Source organism: Hesperophylax consimilis, chromosome 4, assembly GCF_061612785.1.
Source record: "Hesperophylax consimilis isolate HC1 chromosome 4, BYU_Hcon_1.0, whole genome shotgun sequence".
NCBI classification, from domain to species: domain Eukaryota; kingdom Metazoa; phylum Arthropoda; class Insecta; order Trichoptera; family Limnephilidae; genus Hesperophylax; species Hesperophylax consimilis.
In genome coordinates, this window is record NC_142839.1 from 2483834 (window position 1) to 2506967 (window position 23134).

Sequence of the window (23134 nt, forward strand, 5' to 3'; positions counted from 1 at the left end):
CCATGCCCAGTGATGGTAAATCTAGGGAGAAATCCCCAGATCTGGGGGATTTTGAATTCCAAGGGATAACGTGAGTTTTTTTTGAAGAAAAGTTAGAAACCTGGGGATTTTGAGTATAAGGATTTTGTTCAGTGGTTTAAAATAATACAAAGTATATTTGCGGCACGTTCCACACTAGAAGATACTCTCAGTATCGCTCTGGTGTAAGACCACCACTCAGAATTGAAACTTTACTTGAAATTGCTTTTGCCGTGTTAGGTGACCAGATCTGAATAGCCGGGTATTTTTCTACCTTCCTCTTCTTTATTTCCTTCCCCTCCCCACTACCTTCAGTACATCTCTGATGCGCAGGTTTTAACCATTTTTGCAATATTTTCAAGGTTGAAATCGGTTGCGAATTTTTGGGAGTTTTGGCGAAAAATCTGGGGAGATTTACTTTTTCGGCATTCCATACTATCTCTGATGCACATCGCTAGATGACAGTACGATGACGTTTTGTATCTATGGAATATAACAAGTTCAAAATCACTGCTGTTCTGACGTTTTGGTGCTCGCTCGGTATTTAGTATCAGTCAAAAATCAACAATGGCAGACAGCGGATCAGAAATTCACGATGAATCCGAAAAGAATTATGCTGTGAGTAATAACGATCCTAAAAATATGCTGGAGCTTACCAATTATGTGAGTAGATGACACGCAATTTGCCGTTTAGAAATGCACTTACCGTACACCTGTAACTTCGTACGCCAATTATTTGACGTGTTTGTTGTTTTCATTTTCTTTTAACAATTTTCACGGTAATTTTTTTTTTTTCAGGTTCAGGCCTTGCTCCAAAACATGCAGGACAAATTCCAGACGATGTCAGACCAAATAATAACGAGAATAGATGAGATGGGCAACAGAATAGACGACTTGGAAAAGAACATCGCCGATTTAATGACACAGTCAGGTGTAGATGGATCTGAAAAGTAGCCTTAACAAATATTTAACATTATTGCCCTAGAATTGAAATATCTTCTCATAATCATTGAAATGTTTCTCAATCCTAGAATACTTGGTGCCAGTCTCCTCTTGGTACCACCTTGCGTTGCGTATTGATTTAACAAACACATTTTGTACACTTTGAGAATATCAATAAACTTACCTCACCTTACACCCTATTTGCGCATTTTGACTACCAAATTCGGTGTTCCTTACCGTAACAGAAATCAAACCCCTCCTTTGCTTGTTGCCAAGTATTTATATATCTCATTTTATTTTTAAAGTGTTTGCTTGGATCCCGGTTTACAAAGATTATTTACATTTTCATATTAATAATTAAATATTAGAATTATATTTCCAGTTCAGTGCTTAATGTGGCAAACAAAGTGACATTAATAATTTACCGTCAGTTACCCAAAGGCAAAAGGGGGGCTTATTGTTTATTGATTTAACCTGTTAAAGGCTGGAGCATAAAACAGAAAAAATATTAGTGGAACCTAGTTTTATTAGCCCAAACAATGCTGATATTGTTTTTCATACATTTTTCAAAGTATTAATGTCAAAAAGATAATATTAGAATGCTCGCATGTTCTCCAGAGACCCATCGGCGTTCCACAGGTTAAAAAGTAATTATTTTAATATTTTGCGGATAGGTGGACACATTTTATCATATTGGGACTAATGTATTCTGCTCTTCAAAAACACTTCTTCTCTTGTAGAGTAAAACTAATTAATAAAATGATTCCAATATTCCAATTACTAAAAATTGCACAAATGTGCCCTTTTGCTTTTAAAATAAAATTGTAGCAGTTACAATTTTACAGTTACAGCAGTTACAATTTTAATTGCTAGGATACATAATTAATGACTAGGCCCTGCAGGCGGCTTCCTGGTGCAATTTAGTCAAGTTCCCTGATAGTAAAGTTTTGCACCTTTGTATGTACAACAGCAATTACTAGAAAATGTGAAAAAATGTACTTGTCACATTTTTCATTTTTGACAAAAATTATCATTTTTCTATCCAAATAAATACATTTGTAAATGCCTACGTGATTATATAGCTTCGGGTCAGTAAACAATCCAAATCAAGATCCTGCGCAGAAAATTAAGTTCGTTATAGTAAGGAAACGTCTGCAGCGCAGGTAAGTGTGGAACCTCTCTGCGCAGTGTCTTACAGCAATAAGTTTATGTCGATTGCTTACCGAAATTATTCATTTTAACAGCAATTTTTAAATAAATCAATTTGAGTTAGTTTCAGTGGCAACTAACTCACCCGGACAAAAAAACAGGAATATCGTTGTACATGAAATTGGGTTCATAAGTTTATTTATTCTTTTTATATATTTAATTTTTACTTTTTCAATATTTGTTTTTTTCTATATTTCAACCTTTATCTTTTTGATTTTGCTATTCAATGTTTTTGATCTTGGAAAAATTCTTTTGGAAAAATTGGTAAATAGGTCGGGACATATTTTTAAAGACACTTTTTGATATTACGTGGAGTTTGGAATTTCCATCTTGGAAATTTAAAGTTTAAAAAAAAAAAGTTTGGGGGAAAATTTATGTTGAGAAATTTTTACTTCTGAAAATTTTTGATCAGAAAATTTGTAAAATAAAAACAATATTTGTTTGATATTATGTGAACTTTGGAAATTATCAATGTTGGGAAATTTTAATATGTCTGAAAAAAATTCTTCTGGAAAAATTTTGATCGGAAAATGGGTCGGGATATTTTATAAAAACATTTATTTATCTTTTGATAAAATTTTTTGAGAAAATTTGAAATTTTTGGAAAATGGGCTGCAAAATTTTTTTTAAAAATATATATTTTTGATACTTTGGAAATTATCGATAATGGCAAATTTTTATTTTTCAGAAAAAAATTCTTGCGGGAAAATTGTGTACATGTTGACTGAAATAAACTGAGAAATTCCAAGTGTTTGTTAATGCTGTTTGAAAACTTCAATGATTCTTTTTTTTAAATAACAGAGGGCTCCACTTCCGTCTACAACAATCAAAAATGTGTAGATGTATCTTCCCTAAATATAATGGTCTGTTGCACTGTCAATGCACTGTTGGTTCACAGATTTGCCATTTTGATTTAGTTTTTTTTTTAACATTTGGGAAACCATGGCACCCAAGTATCGTATACATTTAATATCCACGCGTAGAAGTCAAAGGTCGTAGTTCACGAAAATGAGTCAAAAGGCGTTGTTTGTTTTTTTTTTTTGTATCTACACAGCTGTAAATGTCCTTGGGAAAAAAGTTAATGCAGTTGGGTCATCTTAAAAGGTGGGAAGTCCTTGTATTCAGAAGTCAAATATTTCTGTGTTGAGATACACCATTTTACTTTGTAATAATTCATAATGATAATATGGGCATGGACAACCGAGGTTGTTCTCTGTCTTGTCTTATTCATTAAATAAGATACGCAAAATTAACCATTTAGTGTGACCCTAAACTAATTGATTTTATTTAGCAATTTCTTTTTTCGTAAACAATTAAAACTAATGCGACATCTGACCTTTGTCTTCCGCTGTACAGATTTTTTTACTCAATACTGATAGAAAATTATCACTTAAATTAAATTGATTAAAAATTAAGTACTCATGAGACAAAATCAATTTAATTTTTGCAAAAACTTGCATTATCTTAATAAAACAGATTCCAAATATACTTGGAGGCTTAATTACTTATATATTTTATAAACCTTTAAAAAATATTTATATATTTCACTATCGTTGTGCTTTATTTTACACTTATGGTGTAATGCAGAAAAGCCTCTTTCAGACAGGAATAAAAAAGCAGCCCAGTGTATTTTTCAAGTTTGCCACTGTCTAAAACTTAATTCTTGACAATGGCGAGCTTTTTAATGTCTGTTATGCTGGAGAAAGATAGCTGGTTACTTTTGTCCTTTGTTTGAATGCGGCTAAGTTTATTACATTCAATAAAATGAATTACTCCTCTTGTGCGTCTTTGGACTGACTTTTTCATCACTGCTTTCGGTAACATCGTCTTCATCTGAATTTTCACTCAATGTCCTCAGAGAGTCCTGAAAAAATATAAATTATTTGAGTTGCGAAGTTGCAAAACTCGCCCTGGAAATTTGGAAAATCTTGGGATAGTCGCAAAAAACTTTTTGGTACATCTCAAATATACAAAAAATTTTAATAATTCATTATTCTTTCAATATTTACCGAAAAATATGAATATTATGTATACTTTCAATGTACATAATAATATACAATACACAAAAAACTGATAATTCTAACTAATTTCTCTCCGTGGTTAAAAATTAATATTCTTTTTAATAGACTGAAAATATTCAATATTTTAGCCAAAATTCCATAGATCGCAATTTAAATGACGTTGTGAGCTAAAAATAAGTGCATTAAACATGAAATTCCAGATAGAAAGAGCTGTGCAAATTTCATGATGTCAGAGCCAACTGTTTGAGAGTTTTTCCCTTTCAGATAAACAATTTCTGCTGTTTCGCACAAACAGATTTTTGTCTTTATGATTTTATGGTCGGGTTAACAATTCAAGAGTTACAGCTTACCATGGAGTTCAAACTTTTAGACTGTGCTTTTTCTCTGGGCCCCAAGAGCGAAGCCAGAGAACCGTGGCCCGGCTGCTTGTGAAGAGACTTCTGCTCGGTCTGTGAACCCAACTGGGCTCTGAATTCCTACACACACATTGAATATTGTAATATGATTTTAGTCTCGGCAGAACTTATTCTGCTAATTGTTGGTGACCTTTGTAGATTTTTTATTTTATTTATTTAGGAAAACCAACAGATTTTTTTACATCTTTGAATAATAAACTTATAAACAATACAAATAAAATCTAATGACAGGTTTTCCACGAAAACATAAAATTATAACAACAAACTAAGGGTCCAGTACCCGTGGGCTAAAAATATTTACAAAAAATACAAAATTGTAAATATTAAATAAAATTAAAATAACAATCCTAATAAAAATAACACAAAATGATAATATATCAATTTTATCCTCACTGACAACATCAATAATCACTAATATATTTATATACCTACAACTAAACTGAACAAATGTTTATAAAATGAATCACATGCAACTGGACAGGGTTCATAACACATGATAACTTGCAGTATATTAATAATTATTTAATAATTGCTACGGTATATTTTTTAAATGTTCCTAACGTACACAATAATGTAAAATAAATGTGTCAAAATCATTAAAATTCTTATTATACAAGTTACACTCTCTGAATATAAAAGCGTTTTGTCTGAGATTAGTAGAACATTTTTGAAGATGAACAAGTGATTTGTCTCTAGTTCTGAAGCTTGGGACTCTAAAATTAATCTCAGACAAAAAGGGCGAACAATCAATAAGGCCATTGATAATTTTATGGAGATATATTATATCTGCGGAGTCTCTTCTAGTTTTTAATGGCTTTAGTCCATAATATTCCATTGATCTGTTAGTGTCGTGGTTACCAATATTCATCATAAAATTTAAATTTATGACAATTTTTTTTTTGGATGGCTTCAATGCACTTTACATAAATATTATATCGAGGATTCCATATGGGAGAAGCAAATTCAAGATGACTGCGAACCTAAGAAAAATACAATATTTTTAATATTCTCCTGACGAAGGAAGGGTTCTTCCGAAACCGGTAGAGTGAAAATAAAACTATAGTGGTCAAAAACAAATTTATGTGTTTTTATTGTAAATTATGATGAGCCACAAAGTGAATGCTTTTTACAATTACGTAATATTTTAAGTGTTTGAATATAATTGAATTCTTTTCCAATACGATGAATAAGAATCCTAACATTCTAAGGGCTTTCTTCACAATCATATCTACATGCGCCTCGAATGTAAGTTTACTGTCAAGCAGAACACCTAGGTCACGAATTTGTGTAACCTTTTTAAGTACTTTGCTGGCTCTGTGGTAGTTATGTTCAAATTTTATTTTGTTTCTAGTGAAGTTAATAACATAACATTTTGAGGTGTTCATGTTGAGATGATTGATAATACAGTAGTCATCAAGTCTATATAGATCTTCTTGTAATTTATAACAGTCAATAATAGAATTAATAGGAAGGAATATTTTCATATTGTCGGCGAAGAGTAGAATATTTGCATAATTAAAGCATTTTATAATATCGTTGATGAAAATTGTAAACAGCAACGGTCCCAGGTGAGATCCTTGGGGCACACCTGAAGGTATATTTACAACCTCAGATATGAAGCCATTAATAGTTACTCCTTGAGTGCGCCCATTAAGATAGGAGACCAACCATCGATACAATCCCCGTGAATTCTCAGAGCTAGTAGTTTAGATAAAAGAAGACTGATCATTTTTATCAAATGCTTTAGAGAAGTCTGTATAGATAACTTCAACTTGGATTTGATCATCCATAGATTTAGAAATATTTTCAGTGAAAATTTCAAGATTAGAGATTCCACAAATTTATACACTTCTAAATCTCTGTGCAAAATCTATATACAGATTAATATATTTGTGCTTATAGATTGCACAAATAGAGTTGAGGCGACTGAAACATATTTAGGACTGTGTGTTTTGGTGCACATTTATACACGTCTGACAGCAAAGTGTCACTGAGAAACAGCCTTTTGTCTAGCTTACAACTACTTATGTTTTTAACGATAAAGGGACAATAAGTGTAGGTATACGTTGCAAGCAATGAATTTATGTGTTAGTACTGTATTCGCATCAGACTGCAATACCAATAACACATTCACAGAAATTTACAAATACTACAGAAATCACTGTTAGAGTTGGCAGCAAATTTATCATCAGAAGATTCAATCATTAAAAATAAATAGTTACATATAAGGTTGAGGTGTTTTCACAAAAATTTGAATGTAACACTGTCCAAATTAATAGCAAATAAGCGCCATTTTGTCTTTTGAAAGGTCCCCGTTAAACGCCGATTCTGGGTCATCTTTTGAACAATTTTTGATCAGCAGAAAAGCAAAACTGTCATGTTAAGCTTCTCAGCTGATAACAATATGACAGAAAGCTGGACCTAGAATTGGTGTTTAATGGATACCTTTCAAATGTAAAAAAAAAACAAAATGGCGATGATTGGCCAATTCGATGACAATGTAACATTTGAATTTCTGCAAAACACTCCTTGCAGATGTGTCCTGTGCGAAATACAAATGATGTCTATTACGTGTCCACTAATGTGTTCATACATTACAAGGAAGTATCTTTACCGGTTCGAAGCTCCCCCTCGTTTCTTGGAAGACCTGTTTTATTAATGGAAAATCAACATTTATTTATTAATGTTCCTTTCAATAAATGCAAAACCACTTTATTAAGGTCTTTCAAACTTAACAATCACTACAACGCCCGGACAGAATTCAAACTGTTCCAGGCACACTGTGCTTGTAGCAAAAAAACATAGTGGAAAGTTAAGGGAATAATGAGATTAATTTAGTTGAAAAAAGTTATACATGGTTTCCGGAAACTAGTAGTACAAGTGGGAAACTGGTGAATCTACATCATATTAAAAACCCTTTTTTACTTCTTTTTTTTTGATCCTTGAATTTTGATTTTCCCTTTTTAACTTTTTTTTTGGGACACCTCTTTGGTTAAAAAAAACTTTTAGAGCCGGGTCTACGTTTTGACGCTTTGCAAAATCCACTTGATCTTTTTTTTTTCACAATTGACCTAAAAAATTCCAACTTTGGAATCGATTTACTCGAAAACGAGAGCTCAAATCAAAAAACGCTATACTCAAAAAAAAATCAATTCCAAATTTGATGTAGATTCACCAGTTCCTTGCTTGTATTACAAGTTTCTGGATACCGTGTATTAACTCACACAGGAGCACCTCGGGGAAAAAATATCCCAGAGGGCATGTGACATCTTTGATGATGCTGTGTGGGGGTCTTTTTGAGGAAAGGAAGTAGTGAACCTGGGACTTAAAGAGACCCATGCTCTAAGAGGGAAGAAACACACAGGCCGGCAAATCGTTTCACAGCTAAGTGGCAAATGTCAACCGTGAACAAATGTTGGGAACGCGTTTGGTGTGTCTCCCGGCTAGGCACCGGTGCCGAAAGCATCAATGACGCAAGTTCCTCGGCGCATCTTCCACTGAACAAGGACAGCATTCCCACCTGAAGTCGCTCCAAGACTGAAAATCTATCAAAGGGACGTCCTTTAATAAATTAATTAATTAACGTACTTGTAAATCAGCCTTTTCATCCACACTGATGACTTGATGATGTGCTACAGTTAATAACTCCAAAGCCTTGGAGTGGAAGACCATTCCCATTTCAATGAAATTTCTCAAAATAGTTTTTATGTCCTCGAGTTTATGTTTTTCAAATAAATCCGTCTGCTCGTCGAGCTCTTTGCTAGTTCGATTCATGTCCGCTGATGCTTTTAATAGTTCAGCCTCGGCATGCATCTGAAATTATGTAAGCTTACTTTAAAATGTAAGTAACAGTAAATTTTTTTGAAATGTTATTATTTTGTGTACATAACCAGTCGAACGATGACTACCCATATTTAGGTCTCATCGCTCTAAGTCTTGAGCCATGGATGACTATATTTAGGTTGACGGTTTTGGCCAATTTATCTTTATTGATTTATTTATTTTTAAATTTATAAAACCTACAAATTTAATGTGGGATAAACAATGAAATATAGATGGATTCATTGCCTTTAAACCACAGTAAGCAGTTTATACTATTTCTGTATTAATATTCTGTTGTATGATTTTTTGAATGTGCACCGGTGAATCCAAAACTGAACTGAACCTCCATCGCTCAAGGCATTTTTTTTTGTAAATACTCCATCGCTCGAGTGAATAATATGTATACATTCCAATATTTTATTTTTAAGAGGAATACACTATCACGTAGTAATAGATAATAGCATAGAAACAGGGCCAGCCCTGTGCAGGCGCAATTGGAGCAGTCTGCTTCAGTCCGAGCACGCCAGGCGCTGATTGGCTTAGAAAAAAATTGAGCATATGCTAGAAAATGGAAGCTACACATTTAAAAGAACCGTGAGGTCAACAATGTAAGGTTCTGTAGTTACCAATTAGCTGGCCATTTGGAGATAAAGCCAGATGATAGGACACAGAAATCATGGTCAAGAGGGTGCCCCAGTGGGTGCTGTGAAGATACTTATATTTATCTACTAAAATAAACTTACAATTTGTTGTTTACTAAGTGGGTTTCTCTCCTTGACTCGATCCAATACTCTTTTCCGAGCTATTTCACTGTCTCGCACTGATATGGTGTGCTTAACTTCACCTCGAGCATGGCGGCAGATTCCATCGTACTGGGATAGTTCAGTAATTACCTTAGAAAAATGGTTTATACATATATTTCGGTTACTTGTATAATTAAATATTAATTGTGAAATTCATATTACCCATACATAGTTCTGTTCAAAATCTAGGTATTAAAATACATACTTATACATATCAAGGCAGCAAAATACATACTTAATACAAGATATCAAGGTGGCTAAATATATTTATTGAAACATATACTTATACATATCAAGGCTGCAAAATATATTTATTAAAATACATACTTATGCATATCAAGGCAGTAAAATATATTTATTATATAGGTAAAATATCCCCATAATATAAAAAGTAAGTACCCTACGAAAAATGTACTTCAATGCAAATGTGTAATTTTCATCAGCATCATTTTATTTAAAAAAAAAACACTGTCCGAAAACTCGTAGTACAAGCGGAAAACTTGTTGCAAGTGAAAACGATTCTACATAACATTTGGAGTTGATTTTGTTGTGTATCTTTTAGTAATTGACTCATAGTAAATCGAGACCGAAGTTGCAATTTTTTAGGTCAAATTTGAAAAATTTTGTTTTCAGCTCTCTTTTAAAATGCATCGACGCGTAGACCAGTTGCTCCAAATGTTTTTTTTAACTCTTTAGTTGCAGAGATAAAAGGAAAAATGATTAAAAAATTGGGGAAACTTTTAGAACAGCTTGCCACATTCAATTCAAAGACAACTATTTGCAGTCTATAAATTCCATAAATTACAACCAATATTAAATGAAAAATTTCTTTTCTTTAGGACGGCCACCATAATATTTAATAAGAAATATCAGGAATACTGACATACCTACCAAAAGTCAATATGGCAGTCCTCCCATAAAAAAGCAAATTTCCATTTTACATAATTGTATAAATAATTTGGATCTCTATTTGATGTAGATTCCCTAGTTTCCCGCTTGTACTATTAGTTTCCTGACACCGTGTATACTTTAGAGAAACTATGTTTTATGGGGCAGACCTTTTCTGTAGTATTGAAAAAAGATGAATTATGTAAATAAGTTAAACACCTTTATTTCAATACGCTGAACATATGCATTTCTGTAATCTTCTATAGCAGAAAATGTTGTCGCTAAATTGGCCAAAGCGCCACTCAACGATTTGTTTACCGTTTCTCCGTTGGAAAATGTCTGCAAAACTTTGGCTAATTCATCCCCTGTATCTCGTAGCCTGTAAATAACACAAATATTAAAACATTGCTTATAAAAGAGCTAAGAAGTAAGATTCAAAAAAATATTTGTTTTAATTCACCTAGCAACTTTCCTAGCATATGCTCCGAGAGCGCTACATATTTCAGAAAAGTTTTTCTCCACAGACGTTATCCTATCTTGAATGAATTTTGTTTGTTTTTCGTAAGCAATACTTTGATTTCGTGATCCTTGTAACATATTTAAGGTTTTGGTTAAGTAAATAAACAGATTTTAGGTCTCAGCTCCAACACTTTTATTATTATCAAAATTTAAAGTTTGATCAATTTCCTTGTTGATCGCTGTGGTGGTCGTTGCTATGGCAACGCGTAATATATTTTTCGAATTGTATCCATCTGGAGTTACTTCTCTCTATTTTATTTTCCACTTATTGTCTATGGCCTTCTGTATTTCAGTTAATGGAGTTAATGTCTATGTTTCAGTTTATCTAAGACATTTTTCAAATGTGGCGGCTGGCGGTTATTGAAAATAATTGACATTTCGAAAACGTTTCTGAAGTTTATTGAACCAATTAATTGATTGTACAAGATACTTGTTAGTTTGTTAGCTAAAATATAAATATTAGATATGGACTTTATACCTCTTTAATCAACGACTTTTCATTTCTCAGTAATATTTATACCTTGAGATGTCAATTTAAATTAAAAAAACAACAATGTATTCAACTATGATCAAAAGCCTCGAAAATCCTCAATACCTCGTAAATTCTAGTAAGGAATTTGATAAAATTGTTGAAGAATATTCAGATAAACAAAAGTCAGAAGCAGCGCTGAAGACACTAATTGAGTTATATCGGTGGGTATTACTTTTCGAATAAATTTGATTAGTATTTATACAGCTGCTCACGTGTTTAATGATTTTTACCTTCATTAGGTTATTGGATAAACTTCAATGGAAGACCGATGTAAATGAAAAATTGCTGTGCGAGTTTTCGTTGCATCTCAGCCAATTTGTAAAGAGCAATTCTCAAAATGAGATTCAAAAGTATTTGGCAACTATCTGCAATATTCATCGATGTGTTGTTAAAAAGGTAAGTTACTTACCATAATATATCACTATATTGTAGCAATTTATTAGTTAAAAAAGGTAACTTAGGTGAGTATTTGCTCTTTCAGAAAGTTCCTGCTAATTTATCATTGCAGCTTGCTCAATGTGCATTTTCTAACACAGGCGTGGAAATGTCCGCGGATTATAATAAACTCTACTGGATACTGTTAGTGGACTGTGTGAGTGCTATTGAAAATGACTGTAACGGAGAAAACATCAAAAGTACCATAAACATGATTCTTAAAATTAGTGAAATTGTGCAAATTGAATTCTGCAGAGAAAACCTTGTATGGCTAGTAAGAAAGTTTTTTGTGTTGTTAAACACATCTGCTCCGGATGTTCTGAATTCTTTTTTTGAAAAGTTGTTCTGCTCTCTCAGTCATAACAAGAACCTACTTCCACTGAAATCAGGAGACGCATTGGATTATTACAAAAGTCTAATATTTTGTACAACAGTTGTTCATCAGAATATCACGAGCTGCGGGTATAAGAACAATGGTGCTATAATTGCAGTATTGAAATTCAGCATGAATTTGTTTGAAAGGGAATCTGACTATTTTCGCCTGATTCAGAGTCTTTTTACTCTTGTTCCTGTGTTGACTTCAGCTGTAGAAAATATGTCAACGCATTCTCAAAATTTAGTAACTGATTTTATCAAGCAGAACTTTGATCCAAAACTAAAGCCCTCAAACCCTTTAATAGAATTATGCTCCAATTTAAGAAAGATGTTAAACCTCTGTTTATCCTATTGGGTCACGGCAGGGAATAAATTATGGAAAACTAATATTTCACTAGACTTGCAAAATTCAATGTTGAAATTAACCATATTAATAACTAAAGTACTGAGCCAGTCTGATACCCAAGTGGTGAAATGTGCAAACTGCAAGTACAAAAGTGCTATACATGATTCTATTCTGTTGGGATGCTTTCCTGGGATGTTTGCCACTATGTCAGCCAAATGTGGGCTGGATATTGCCGTGCTAGTACAATCAGTGGCTTGCATGTCAGCCAAGCAGATGGCAAATCTGAAATTTTTATATTTAAACGGTTGTCCTAACTGGAAAATTTTCTGGACAAAAATGGAAAATGACCTTCACAACGATGCCATTCTTCTACATTCTTTGAAATTTTATACGCAATCATACGGTTTATTCAAAATATACATAACTAATTTTACTGTGATTATGAATTGGGAAATGGAAGCATGCGACTTGAATCATTTGTCCAGGGGATTTTACAACATGGCGATATGTCAGTCGGATATCGGCGAACATTATAATGCGTTGATGAGTTGCTACACAAGCATGGCTATAAATAACGCTCTCGGATTACGTTCGCATCAAGAAATGACGCATGCCAACTTCGCTGTGCAAATAAAATCCAAAGTATATTCCATGTCACAAGAAAAACGCTCGTCTGCTTCTTCAAAAGGTGATAGAGCAGCAAATGAAATAGTACAAGAAATGGACGATGGAGATAAACATCTGAGTGAGTCAGATAAAGTTCAAACCTTAACTGTCTGGAGTGCTTGGAAGGAGTTTGTATCGGACAAAAGAAATTTAGTTTATGTTAAGATCTTTTCAAAAACTGATTTTGGGTAAGTTCTACTGATATTTTCATAATCTTAAAAGTGTTGTTTGATTGCATGTTTACTATTTTACAGTATTTTAATTAATCTTTAATATTTCTAGCGAGATTCTTTTATCAGAACTTCAGGTGTATATTAAAGTATGGCCGTGCACTTTACTAATGGTAGGAATTTGCCAGTCTTTGCAAGAACTGTGTCGATTAGCTAATCCTCTCAGTAAACCGGCAGCTAACGATGGGAAACTTGGTGAGTTTAAAAAAAATTAAAACATAAGATATTTGTTACAAAATTTGTTTGACAATTTATTTCAACTTTTTAATATTTTCATTTTATTTACAGGAATTTTATGTATGGATAGTCTCACAATAACAGCCGGGAAAGTTATAACACTAATTACAATTTATCCTACCAAACTAAACAACCCAATAATATATGAGTTTGTACAAGTAACATTAAAGCTTTTAGAAAATTATTTAAATGTAAGTTGAAAAAGTGTAACGCATTTGATTTAAACATTTTATAAATCTATATTTATTTTTTGCAATAATGATGTTGTCTCCTAGAATTTAATTTCATATTTTTTTTACAAATGTTTCATATTAACATACTTCAAGCGGGCGAAAAAAGAGGGTGTCATCTAAGAGAACATGGATTTAGATTCAAATCGCTGTATCTTTGAAAATAATATATATATTTGAATGATTTTTTTTTACATAGTAATCACACCCCAATTATAAAAGTACTGTCTGAAATTAAATTCTACTTTATAATACAACTCCACAAACTGATGTTAAAGTCGGAGGCGGCCTGTGGCTGAAATTGCCAGCAGTGCATTTCACTTTTAAAATGTAACCTGTAAAGTGTGTAATATAGGTGGAGCAAACTAATAAATGGGGGTAACTACTGCAATTCATTCTATCTATGTACTAAGTTATATTTGTAAAATAATACTGGTATGTCAGCGCCAGCAAGGACACGCAATTCATCATTGAAAATATAGCGAAACTGTTTGAATTCACCGCGCACGATTTCCAATGTGTGAATGTTGTAGCACTAACATTGTAAATTAGTATTCCTGAACGAATACATTCCAGACGCATGATCAAAGTGATGCAAACTTCAATTGCCGTCAAGGCTCTTCGCGCCTTTGTCGATAATGCACAGGATGAGTTACGTATCTGCACTGCTCTAATACGTGATTTGACATTGAGAGCGTAATGTGTCTCGCTCATGTCACCGTTTCGGCTAGGTCGGGCTGTCTCGATATCGCCCGATGCTGTCTCAGTGGTATGGTAAAACAATGTTTAGGGCACATCGGGGTATGCACGGGTCGTTTGCTTGGAGTCTTGTACTATGTAGAAGATAGCTCAAATAATGAGAGGCGGGAATTACGACTGGAGCGTACTTTCGTACATGGATCATGCGGAAATTCTTCTTTTTGTGAAATTAAACCAAATTTTTTGCAATGTAATAAAATATGCACACTTTTTATGCATAAAACATCACAGAAAATGGAAGGCTTGTATCACATTATTTATACATATTTATAGTTGGGACCCGCACAAAAATATTGAAATACAATATTATATAAAATTAACGGACAGCAATTCCTTTACGGCCATTCGAGTAGGACCGGCGTAAAAGGTAGAACTGCCCTTCCCATAGGAAGTGTATTAATCAGAGCAATCTGAGGACAAAACTTTTAGAATTATTGGGAAATACCGAATGTGTAGTACCTACCGAAAATATAAGCCCTTAAAATGTTGATATTTGCGGGCGGCTGAAAAGCATGCGTGACGGTACTTGCGCGGTGATACTGTAGCACTGGAATTTGAATTATAATGAATCATGTCTCGTTTGACGTCATCAGACACCATTGCAGACATTTTACCCAAGTTCACTTTGAAAGCTCATAACTTCGTCATTGTTGGAGATATTGAAAAAAAAAATTCTCTTGGTGTTAACCCTTAAAAAATTAGGATTCAACCTTATTGTATTTTTTGTGTTAATTTCTTTCTGACTTTAATTAATTGTAGGTACGTATAATTACTAATTAATTTTCCAGAAACTTCCGTCTGGTGAATCAACGGAGGGTTCCGTGCTTGCAAAGCTTTTTCTTGGAAACACCTTGCTTGCTTATAGCTCTTGCGAGACTCAGATTAAAAGGAAGTTGGGGGCCCAGAAGATGGTGACGGAGGCCGCTCCCGTGGCCCCCTTTGCCCCCCACCAGCCGCCCCCTCACCCTGACGATGCGTGTGATGTTACTCCCACGCACCAGTTCCTCAGCCTCGCTGTGGAGGATGATATCCTTCAACCTGTTTTTAAAGCCATCAAATTGTGGAGGGAGGCAGTGAGAGAAATTGGTAACTATAACCTTTTTTTTTTTCAAGATGCATGAACTTTCAAACCCTTTATTCAATGACAGTCTATAATTTCTGGATTTTCGCTACAGAGTACTGTTAATTTATTGCATATATTATTGGGATATTTTTACAAAAATGGCACTTATTATTGATGGAAGTTTAACAATTCCACAACAACTACCAATGTGCATAATTTAGATCAACGAAAGTACTGCGCTTAATCAATCATGAAAATGCTAATGATGCTTTCTTTTCTTATATCATTGTAAAAATTATGACCGTGTTACATTCTTCCCTTTTTCTGAACATAATTTTGACAGCCCCTGTGGCCGAGGGGTAAGGTAAGATAGGTGGTAACCTCAATTGGGGATGCTGTAGTCTCACTGGATCCAGACTATTGGGAACAGTTGGGACTCTTGTGCTGTTTCACATTAAAAAAAAAATAATAAACCTTAAAGGATGGAATTATTATTTTATACATACAAATATATATTTTGTATGAAAAAGTAAAATATTTTAATCTTGGATTTGCATCATTTTAGATTTTTCAAAAGAGAAATTTATAAATCCTGAGTTAAAATTATACCTGGAACATACGGCGGAGATCACAGAAACAGCTTGCCAAGTCCTGGCTCTTCATGATGTGGATGTTCACTCTCTACATGCTGCAGACATTGCATACTCTCTTTCTATTTTAACGGAAAACAGGTCAGTGGTTTTGCGAAAATTTTGTCTATTTTTTCCATGTGTTCAAAAATAATGTTAGGTACTTGTTAGTTATTCCTATAAATTCTGCCAACAGCCTCCATTGTTGCGAGTATATGATTCGTGCTGTATTGAAGAAAGAATGATACAATACATTTTGAAATGCATTGTTTTCATTTAATATGTGGTTGCTTCCGGTCAGCTGTCTCAAGAAACACCGATAAATTAATTTATTTACAAAGATTCTTAACCTATCACTAAGGCCCCGTGCATATTTATGAGCAACTTTAGTTGTGGCAACAATTGGTAACTATTTCAAAACCCTTCAAAATTTCCCTGGTATCACTTCGCCCCGTGTGCGCACCTCCATTAACGTAATGGATTTAGATTCACTAAACTTTTACATTAAAATTGTTGCCTGCAACTAAAGTTGCTTGTGTGTGCCTAGACTTATATTTTCTGTAGATTTTTATAGGGATCCTGGATAAATAAAAAGTACCTACATACCACAATAACATATCTTTTTGTCATTTTTTAATTTTCACACAACCAGTTTCACTTATTGAGATTCCCTAATATGCCGCTGCAGCGCTGGTATAGCTATACTGTGAAGAGGGCCTTGGGGTTAAAATATTTACTCATATATTTACATTTATCGGGTACACAAAACAATATTTATTATAAAGATTTTAAAATGTTCAATGAACTCCCGGTAATTGTTAAGGGAGCTAAAAGTCTTGCAGTTTTTCGTGGATTATGTCTCAATGTTGTGAAATCTAAATTTTAGTATGTAAGTAGTAAATAATATTGTAGTAATCATAGAAAATAATATATTAGGTATAAGATGTAAAATTTTATAACTAAATAAAATACACATTAAAAAAAAAAAAAATAATAATAATATTATTATTTTAGACTGGCACCATTTTGTTTCAATCCTCAAAAACACGGTCATTTTCGCATTTAGTTGCTAACTTCACGTTTCTTCAGATAACATTTGCAATGTCAATGATCCGGTATGCTTTGAAATTTGGCCAATTATGATTTTTCTTTCTGTATTTGCTTTGGTAAATCGATTTAAAATATTCCCCTAAAAGTGCTGCGAGTGGGTATTACTGCGTTTTTTTACATTTTCGCTGCACGACTGATTGATATTTGTGAAATCGACTAGATTGTTAAGAAAGTCCGCGATCTCCGTCTTAATACGTCCCTAATCCTGGGGGTCCAAGCGGTTTAAAAATCTGTCAGCCACTAATACTGCGGTATTACAGCCGGTATATTTAGTATGCATGCGTGTGATTATGAGTAACGTTTTCTACTAACCTGTTCTTATCCCTCCAGATTATCATCTATCATGAGTAAGATGGACTGTGTTTTACTCTAAGATAACCCATGGCTAACGAGTTTATATTGTTTTTGTTTTATTATTGTATTAGATCATATTGTAATGTTATTTGACTTAATTTATTATTTAACTGTGTTCAGATTTTCACTAACCAAGTTTTTATTTTATATTAGTTGTTCTTATGGAAGCTGTGTTGTGATTCCTCCTTCTTGATCCAATATTTTGGATAGTGTTAAAACCACCCTAAAACCAACAAGCCATAAAACGACTGACTTAATACTATTCTGCTTTTTAATTGTGTGTGAACTTGATGTTGTAGAATGTGTACTTTACGCACGGCCGGCTTCCTTCTTGAACACGCTGCTTGTCCGCACTCATCGCTTACACCTATTATTCAAATTACCAATAAAGTCGTCAAGGATATCCTAAAATCGGATGAGAAAGTTCCGGAAAACCCCGTACTGATGGATGCCACATTTGAATATCTGTTGAATTTAGCTGTACGTATTTATGCTTTTTTTATTAGAGAGTTATTTTACTCTAATAAATGTTTTTAAAATGATGTAATTGTAATGCCGGCTCTACACTCTTGACACCAGAGCCGAGAGCAAGTGCAACCGCCAAACAACCAATAATTAATCTCTGTGGACACTACACTTCCTTGCAAACAGAGTAGTGGAAGCATGGAAGAAAATTTCATAATATTTCATCGATGCCACAAATATAAATCAATTTAAAGCTCCATTGGATTCTCCTTTGGAGAGAAGAAAAAGAAACAATTGACTTGTTTTTTTTTTTATTTAAATGAACTCAATTACTATTGAATTAACTGTGAAATTAAATAGAATAGAACCTCGTTAATTCGAAATCCACGGGACATCAAAAATGAAATTCCCACGGAATTCGAAATTTATAAAACATAAATTTGTAAAAATATGACATATTTCCAAGTAAATGTAGATTTCACAGCCGATTTCCATCGCAGCCGTCTTTTTAAACTCATATATTTGTAAAAGTACGACATGTTTACGCATACATCGAAATTTCGCAGCTGTTTTCCGTCGCGGCCGACCCTTTAAGTTATATAGATATTTGGAATAAAACGAGTTTGTTGGAAAACTTTTCCAAATAAATTTGAAAAAACGACATTCCAGTGTAAATCGATTCAGATTTTCAAAATAATAATACTAATTAGGATGATGTATAACCACGTAAAAATAAATGATTTATCATTTTTACGTGGTCACGGACCACGGACGGCTGTCTTTCAGATTCAGATTTACGAAATTTTATGATTTATTTTCGCAAAAATCTAATTCTTTTTTTTTTTTTTTTTCCCTTGATTTTTTCCCAATTTACATGAACAAATTTTGCAGATCATTAATTTGTATGTTCCCAATGGTTATCTCCATCACAGACTGTCTGTCTTATCTCCTGGCCAACAGGACTAACTTGCCAATGGTAATGCCGGTGGGGAGAGCTATCTTGTTAAATAGAATCACTTTGTATGTTGATATATTTAACATCAAGCTTTGTTGCTGTTAGTATATACATAATATTTGCTAGAGGATACTGGGTGGGTTTCTCTCGTGTTCAATGCATTTTCACTTAATTCATTTTAAGAATATTACAAAATTAAATTTTCAATTAGTTTTTAAAAGATTCAAGAAAAACAATAAGGCACTTACTAATAAACATGTACATGTAGTTAGGTGGTAAATATTATTTATAAAAATTTAAAAACCCACCCCGTATCCTCGAAAATACAGCTAGCTATTATTTTATAAATCTATGGATATTTATTAATTTATGCTTATTTTTCCTGGTGATTTGTATCTTTTCTGTTGCATTTCATGATTTTTGATATTTTTCATTTAGTATTTTTTTCTTTTTCATTTAGATTTACTATTTCAACATTGGTTTGAAAAACCAAGGTTTCGCCATTCTAAGCTCCGTGAACAACAGAATATTGGCCGACTATTTGACAGGTCAATCACACAATAATAGGAAGCTGGATGACATCAAGATTTCCTATATGAAGCTGATAATAGTTCAATCCCTCTATAGTTATTGTCACAGAGACACTTCAAACGAGCGAGAGTACTTTGGCATCCTCACATGTCTAGTGAGTGCTCACACAGAGTGTGCAGACCTTGTAAATACAAGTAAGTTTCATTATATTCAATCCCAACTGAAGTTGTGGTTAAAATTTTATTCTTAACTGAAACACCACTGTGTTTAGTGTGTAATATATAACATATTTTTTTTAATGTGAATATCGCACAAGAGTCCCAACTGCTCCGAACCATCTGGAGCCAGTGAGGCTATGGCATCTCCAAGTTGCGAGGCTGAAGGTAGTAGGGAGTGGAAGGAGATGGGGAAAATTAAGGTGGGAAGTACCTGGCTATTCAGATTTTGTCACTAAATACGGCTAAAGCCATTTCAAGCGACATTTCAATCCTGAATGGTAGTCTTACACCAGGGCAATACTGAGAGTATCTTTCACTCTGGAATGTGCCTCAAATCTTAATATAAAAATCACATCGTGTTCGTACAAACTAATCTCCGAAACTGCCCAAACAATTTCAATGAAAATTTGTGAATATGTATGGTTGGTTCTAGCTTGAAATATAGGATAGTTTTGGACCCGATAGGTGGCGCTGCTGTCAAGATCTAAAAAAAAAATACCAGCGAAATTTTTTTATTTGATTTTTCATCCAAAAATACATACAACTACAAATTTTAACTTCCTACATAATAAGGTGGTCTGTGGCAGGCCAACGTCTTATATTACAAATGCATTCCAAATGGTTCAGTTAAATTCTAACCGGTTTCTAATCTTTATATTTAAAAATTTTGCCTGAGTATTGTTTGTGATCGCAAAATTCGAAAAGTAGTTGACCGATATCGCTGAAAATTTCAAAGTTTGTTCTTATTAGTGCCGTGAGTGTTAAGAGATGTTTTAATGGAAGAAAAAGCCAGGGACGCCCTAGGAATACTTAGCAATATCTCTGCACCGTAATGACATATGGAGTCGAATTAAAGTCCATGTAATGTAGTTTATTAACAGTAACACTGTGGTATACAGAAGTGAATGGTGGAAGAAGTGGGAGGCACCCGAGAAAGACATTAGTAATAGCGAAGCATTGTGGGGCATCCACTAGTATACTATACATTATTTTAAATCTAATAAATTGTAAAATAACACAACTTAATCAAATAAAAAATTTACCCCGCAATTGAATGATTTGAACCCACAACATCTGGATTGGTAGACGAGAGCCTAGCATGTATGGTACGCCTTTCAATGACTCTCACAAAGTTCCTACTTATGCCCATTATTCAGTGCACTACATCAAGAACACAGCGGAGATGATGAAAACGTAGTACTTATCATCACAAAACGTATTATGTACTTTAAACCCCGTGTTAAAATGATATACCAGGAGTAGGAGGTACTGGTATCATCCTGGCGATAGACCATTGGTCGATGTCTAATGTTGACGAACTACATAGATCTGCATCAGTTTCTCTTTACGATTTCCTAGAAGCCTTTCAACATTCCTTAACACTATGGGTGGCCATAGACACACAGGCTCCCGAAAGTAGGAGCATTGCATGGCGTTCAATTTGAACATTAAAAAATGTAATTATTTCCTAGTTGCCCGCAATGGTGGTCGAGCGGCAGCCCTGAGCCAACGCCTCTGGCTCGTCACCGGGATAGAAGCGGGCCGGGTGGCCCTGTCCCTGGGCCTGGTGAGGAGGGCCCGGGCCCTGCTGCGCGTGCCTCTGGCTGCAGCCCAGAAGCTGCTGCTGCCCCGCCGCACGGCCCAACTGCTGTCCTTGTTGGCCGCCACTGATCTGGCAGCAGAACGCCACGACGATTGTTTGGTAACATCTATAGAATACCTGCACTCTTAATACTTTATAGTGTTTTCTTTGTTTAGACATGTGGTATGTTGCTGATCCTTGCATTATATTGTCTCTTATTTTTATTTATATTTTCTAGGTCAAACTTGATGGCATAAGGTACATATTAGGCGAACAAAATAATATGAAAATGAAGACAAACGAGAGAATTGCCAAACACGAAGTAAACAAAGCCAAACCCGTCACTCCAAACAGATTTTTCCCATCCAAAAACATGGCAGCCGGTGATACTAAACAGTTTGAAATGGTGCTGGATGCTCCTGTAGATAATAAATACTGCAACCCTTCAATGGGTGGTTCTCCTACTTTCCAGCCAACGCCTTTTAGTCTGCCTGACTTTATTTCTCACCAACACACATGCGATTGCTGCAAGTGCTCCACTGTGTCCAATTTTGCAGTTTATTTAGACTTCATGAGAATTCAAGCTCAACTGCATTTCAAAACTGGAGAATCATACGTAACCGACAGTTTTTACAATGGAGGTTTAAAACTTATCAAATATCTGCAAGCAAAACTAAAGTATGTATTTGAAAATAATTCCAAGTTATTCCTTCAATCACAACTGGCCGGCATATTAGAGAATTTTAATCATAAAAAAATTATCAATGCTGAGTGTCTATTACTTGTAGAAGCTAATTACTTTTTCATAACAGAAAATGAAATTGATAAAGCTTTAGAATACAACACTAAAACCTTGAGAAAGCTCGAGCAAGTGACGAATTGTGATAATTTCTTGATTCAACTTGCAAATGAACAGAGATTATTTTTATTGCAAACTGATGTTTTTAAGAAAGAAAATGAAAATCAATCGCAGTTAGACATCATCGATGACTTGCAGAGTGATTTTACTTCTAAATTGATTATAACACCGGAAAAGAATAAAAACACAGCATGTTTTATGACTCCACGTGATAAGAAGATAAGTGCAGTGAATCAGGTGAAAAGAAATACTCTCCTTTCACCTTCAACTCAAAAAACTGAATTTGTGAGGCCAGCCATCAAATTATTACTAGATGACGATGACGACGAAGACACAAGTACCAAGTCCCTTAAACCAGATTTCAACAAGCTTAACTTATTTAATAATATTGAACCTGATGTTTTAAAAACGCCAGCACCCAAACTAAGTCAGAAGAAAATCGTTTTATTTCATAGTGCTATAAAGACACCCAAAACTAGAGCCATGTCCAATTTTGATATAACTAAGAAATCAGATACACAAGTTTCTATTGCCTCGGAAAAGGAACTTAGAGTGAGGACAAGGGGCACCACTGATTTATTAAAAACCTCCAAATCATATTCTAGTGGTACCGAAACGCAATCTACAGAAAGAGTCGATTCTTATTTGTTTAAAAAATCTGCTTCCCAAGATTCTGGAACAGAAAAAGAATCTAGAGCAAGAGCCAATACTGAACTTTTAAAGAAAACTGATTCAAAAGAATCTATCGAGTCCCAAAAGGAGTTGAGAACGAGGTTTAAGAAAACTGATTCGAAAAATTCTACTGAATCAGAAAAGGAGCCGAGAGTGAAAGCAAATGTCAATTTGTTAAAAAAATCTGACTCGAAGGATTTTAGTGGTTCCGAAAAGCAATCTAGAGTAAGAGTCAATTCCCATTTGTT

General features: G+C 34.0%; 3 protein-coding genes across 4 annotated transcripts; 2 read left to right on the forward strand and 1 right to left on the reverse strand.

The window, feature by feature from the left end:
• Window positions 1–487: 487 nt before the first annotated feature.
• On the forward strand, window positions 488–1160 carry LOC149424034 (uncharacterized). 2 transcript variants are annotated; one of them, XM_089631139.1, is made up of 2 exons: window positions 488–636; window positions 817–1160. In XM_089631139.1, the coding sequence occupies exons 1-2, from the start codon at window positions 586–588 to the stop codon at window positions 970–972; spliced, it is 207 nt and encodes a 68-aa protein (XP_089487265.1). In that variant the 5' UTR covers window positions 488–585; the 3' UTR covers window positions 973–1160. The 2 variants fall into 2 exon arrangements, with proteins under 2 accessions (XP_089487265.1, XP_089487264.1); XM_089631138.1 differs by having other exon boundaries at window positions 493–681.
• Window positions 1161–3925: 2765 nt separating this feature from the next.
• Fam92 (CBY1 interacting BAR domain containing protein Fam92) lies at window positions 3926–10716 on the reverse strand. The gene is made up of 7 exons (XM_089631025.1): window positions 10580–10716; window positions 10339–10498; window positions 9172–9321; window positions 8195–8419; window positions 7221–7253; window positions 4541–4666; window positions 3926–4033 (listed from the first exon to the last, which is right to left on the reverse strand). The coding sequence occupies exons 1-7, from the start codon at window positions 10714–10716 to the stop codon at window positions 3926–3928; spliced, it is 939 nt and encodes a 312-aa protein (XP_089487151.1).
• A 398-nt stretch (window positions 10717–11114) lies between these two features.
• Window positions 11115–21505, forward strand: LOC149424036 (uncharacterized). Its single transcript, XM_089631026.1, has 10 exons — window positions 11115–11331; window positions 11410–11566; window positions 11652–13180; window positions 13275–13417; window positions 13511–13650; window positions 15237–15534; window positions 16077–16242; window positions 17904–18084; window positions 19485–19749; window positions 21246–21505. The coding sequence occupies exons 1-10, from the start codon at window positions 11192–11194 to the stop codon at window positions 21503–21505; spliced, it is 3279 nt and encodes a 1092-aa protein (XP_089487152.1). The 5' UTR covers window positions 11115–11191.
• Window positions 21506–23134: the final 1629 nt, after the last annotated feature.

What these genes read in the sequence shown, in the direction of transcription:
- Fam92 (XM_089631025.1), bottom strand. Translation starts at nt 10,716, where the DNA reads ATGTTACAAGGATCACGAAATCAAAGTATTGCTTACGAAAAACAAACA. An exon ending in TTCAGCGTATTGAAATAAAG is followed by an intron (nt 9,322 to 10,338) that starts GTGTTTAACTTA and finishes CATTTTTCTAAG; the next exon opens with GTAATTACTGAACTATCCCA. An exon ending in CTAAAAGTTTGAACTCCATG is followed by an intron (nt 4,034 to 4,540) that starts GTAAGCTGTAAC and finishes ATATTTTTTCAG; the next exon opens with GACTCTCTGAGGACATTGAG.
- LOC149424036 (XM_089631026.1), top strand. Translation starts at nt 11,192, where the DNA reads ATGTATTCAACTATGATCAAAAGCCTCGAAAATCCTCAATACCTCGTA. An exon ending in AGCTAACGATGGGAAACTTG is followed by an intron (nt 13,418 to 13,510) that starts GTGAGTTTAAAA and finishes TTTTATTTACAG; the next exon opens with GAATTTTATGTATGGATAGT. An exon ending in GGAGGCAGTGAGAGAAATTG is followed by an intron (nt 15,535 to 16,076) that starts GTAACTATAACC and finishes GCATCATTTTAG; the next exon opens with ATTTTTCAAAAGAGAAATTT.
- LOC149424034 (XM_089631138.1), top strand. Translation starts at nt 586, where the DNA reads ATGGCAGACAGCGGATCAGAAATTCACGATGAATCCGAAAAGAATTAT. An exon ending in TGCTGGAGCTTACCAATTAT is followed by an intron (nt 682 to 816) that starts GTGAGTAGATGA and finishes TTTTTTTTTCAG; the next exon opens with GTTCAGGCCTTGCTCCAAAA.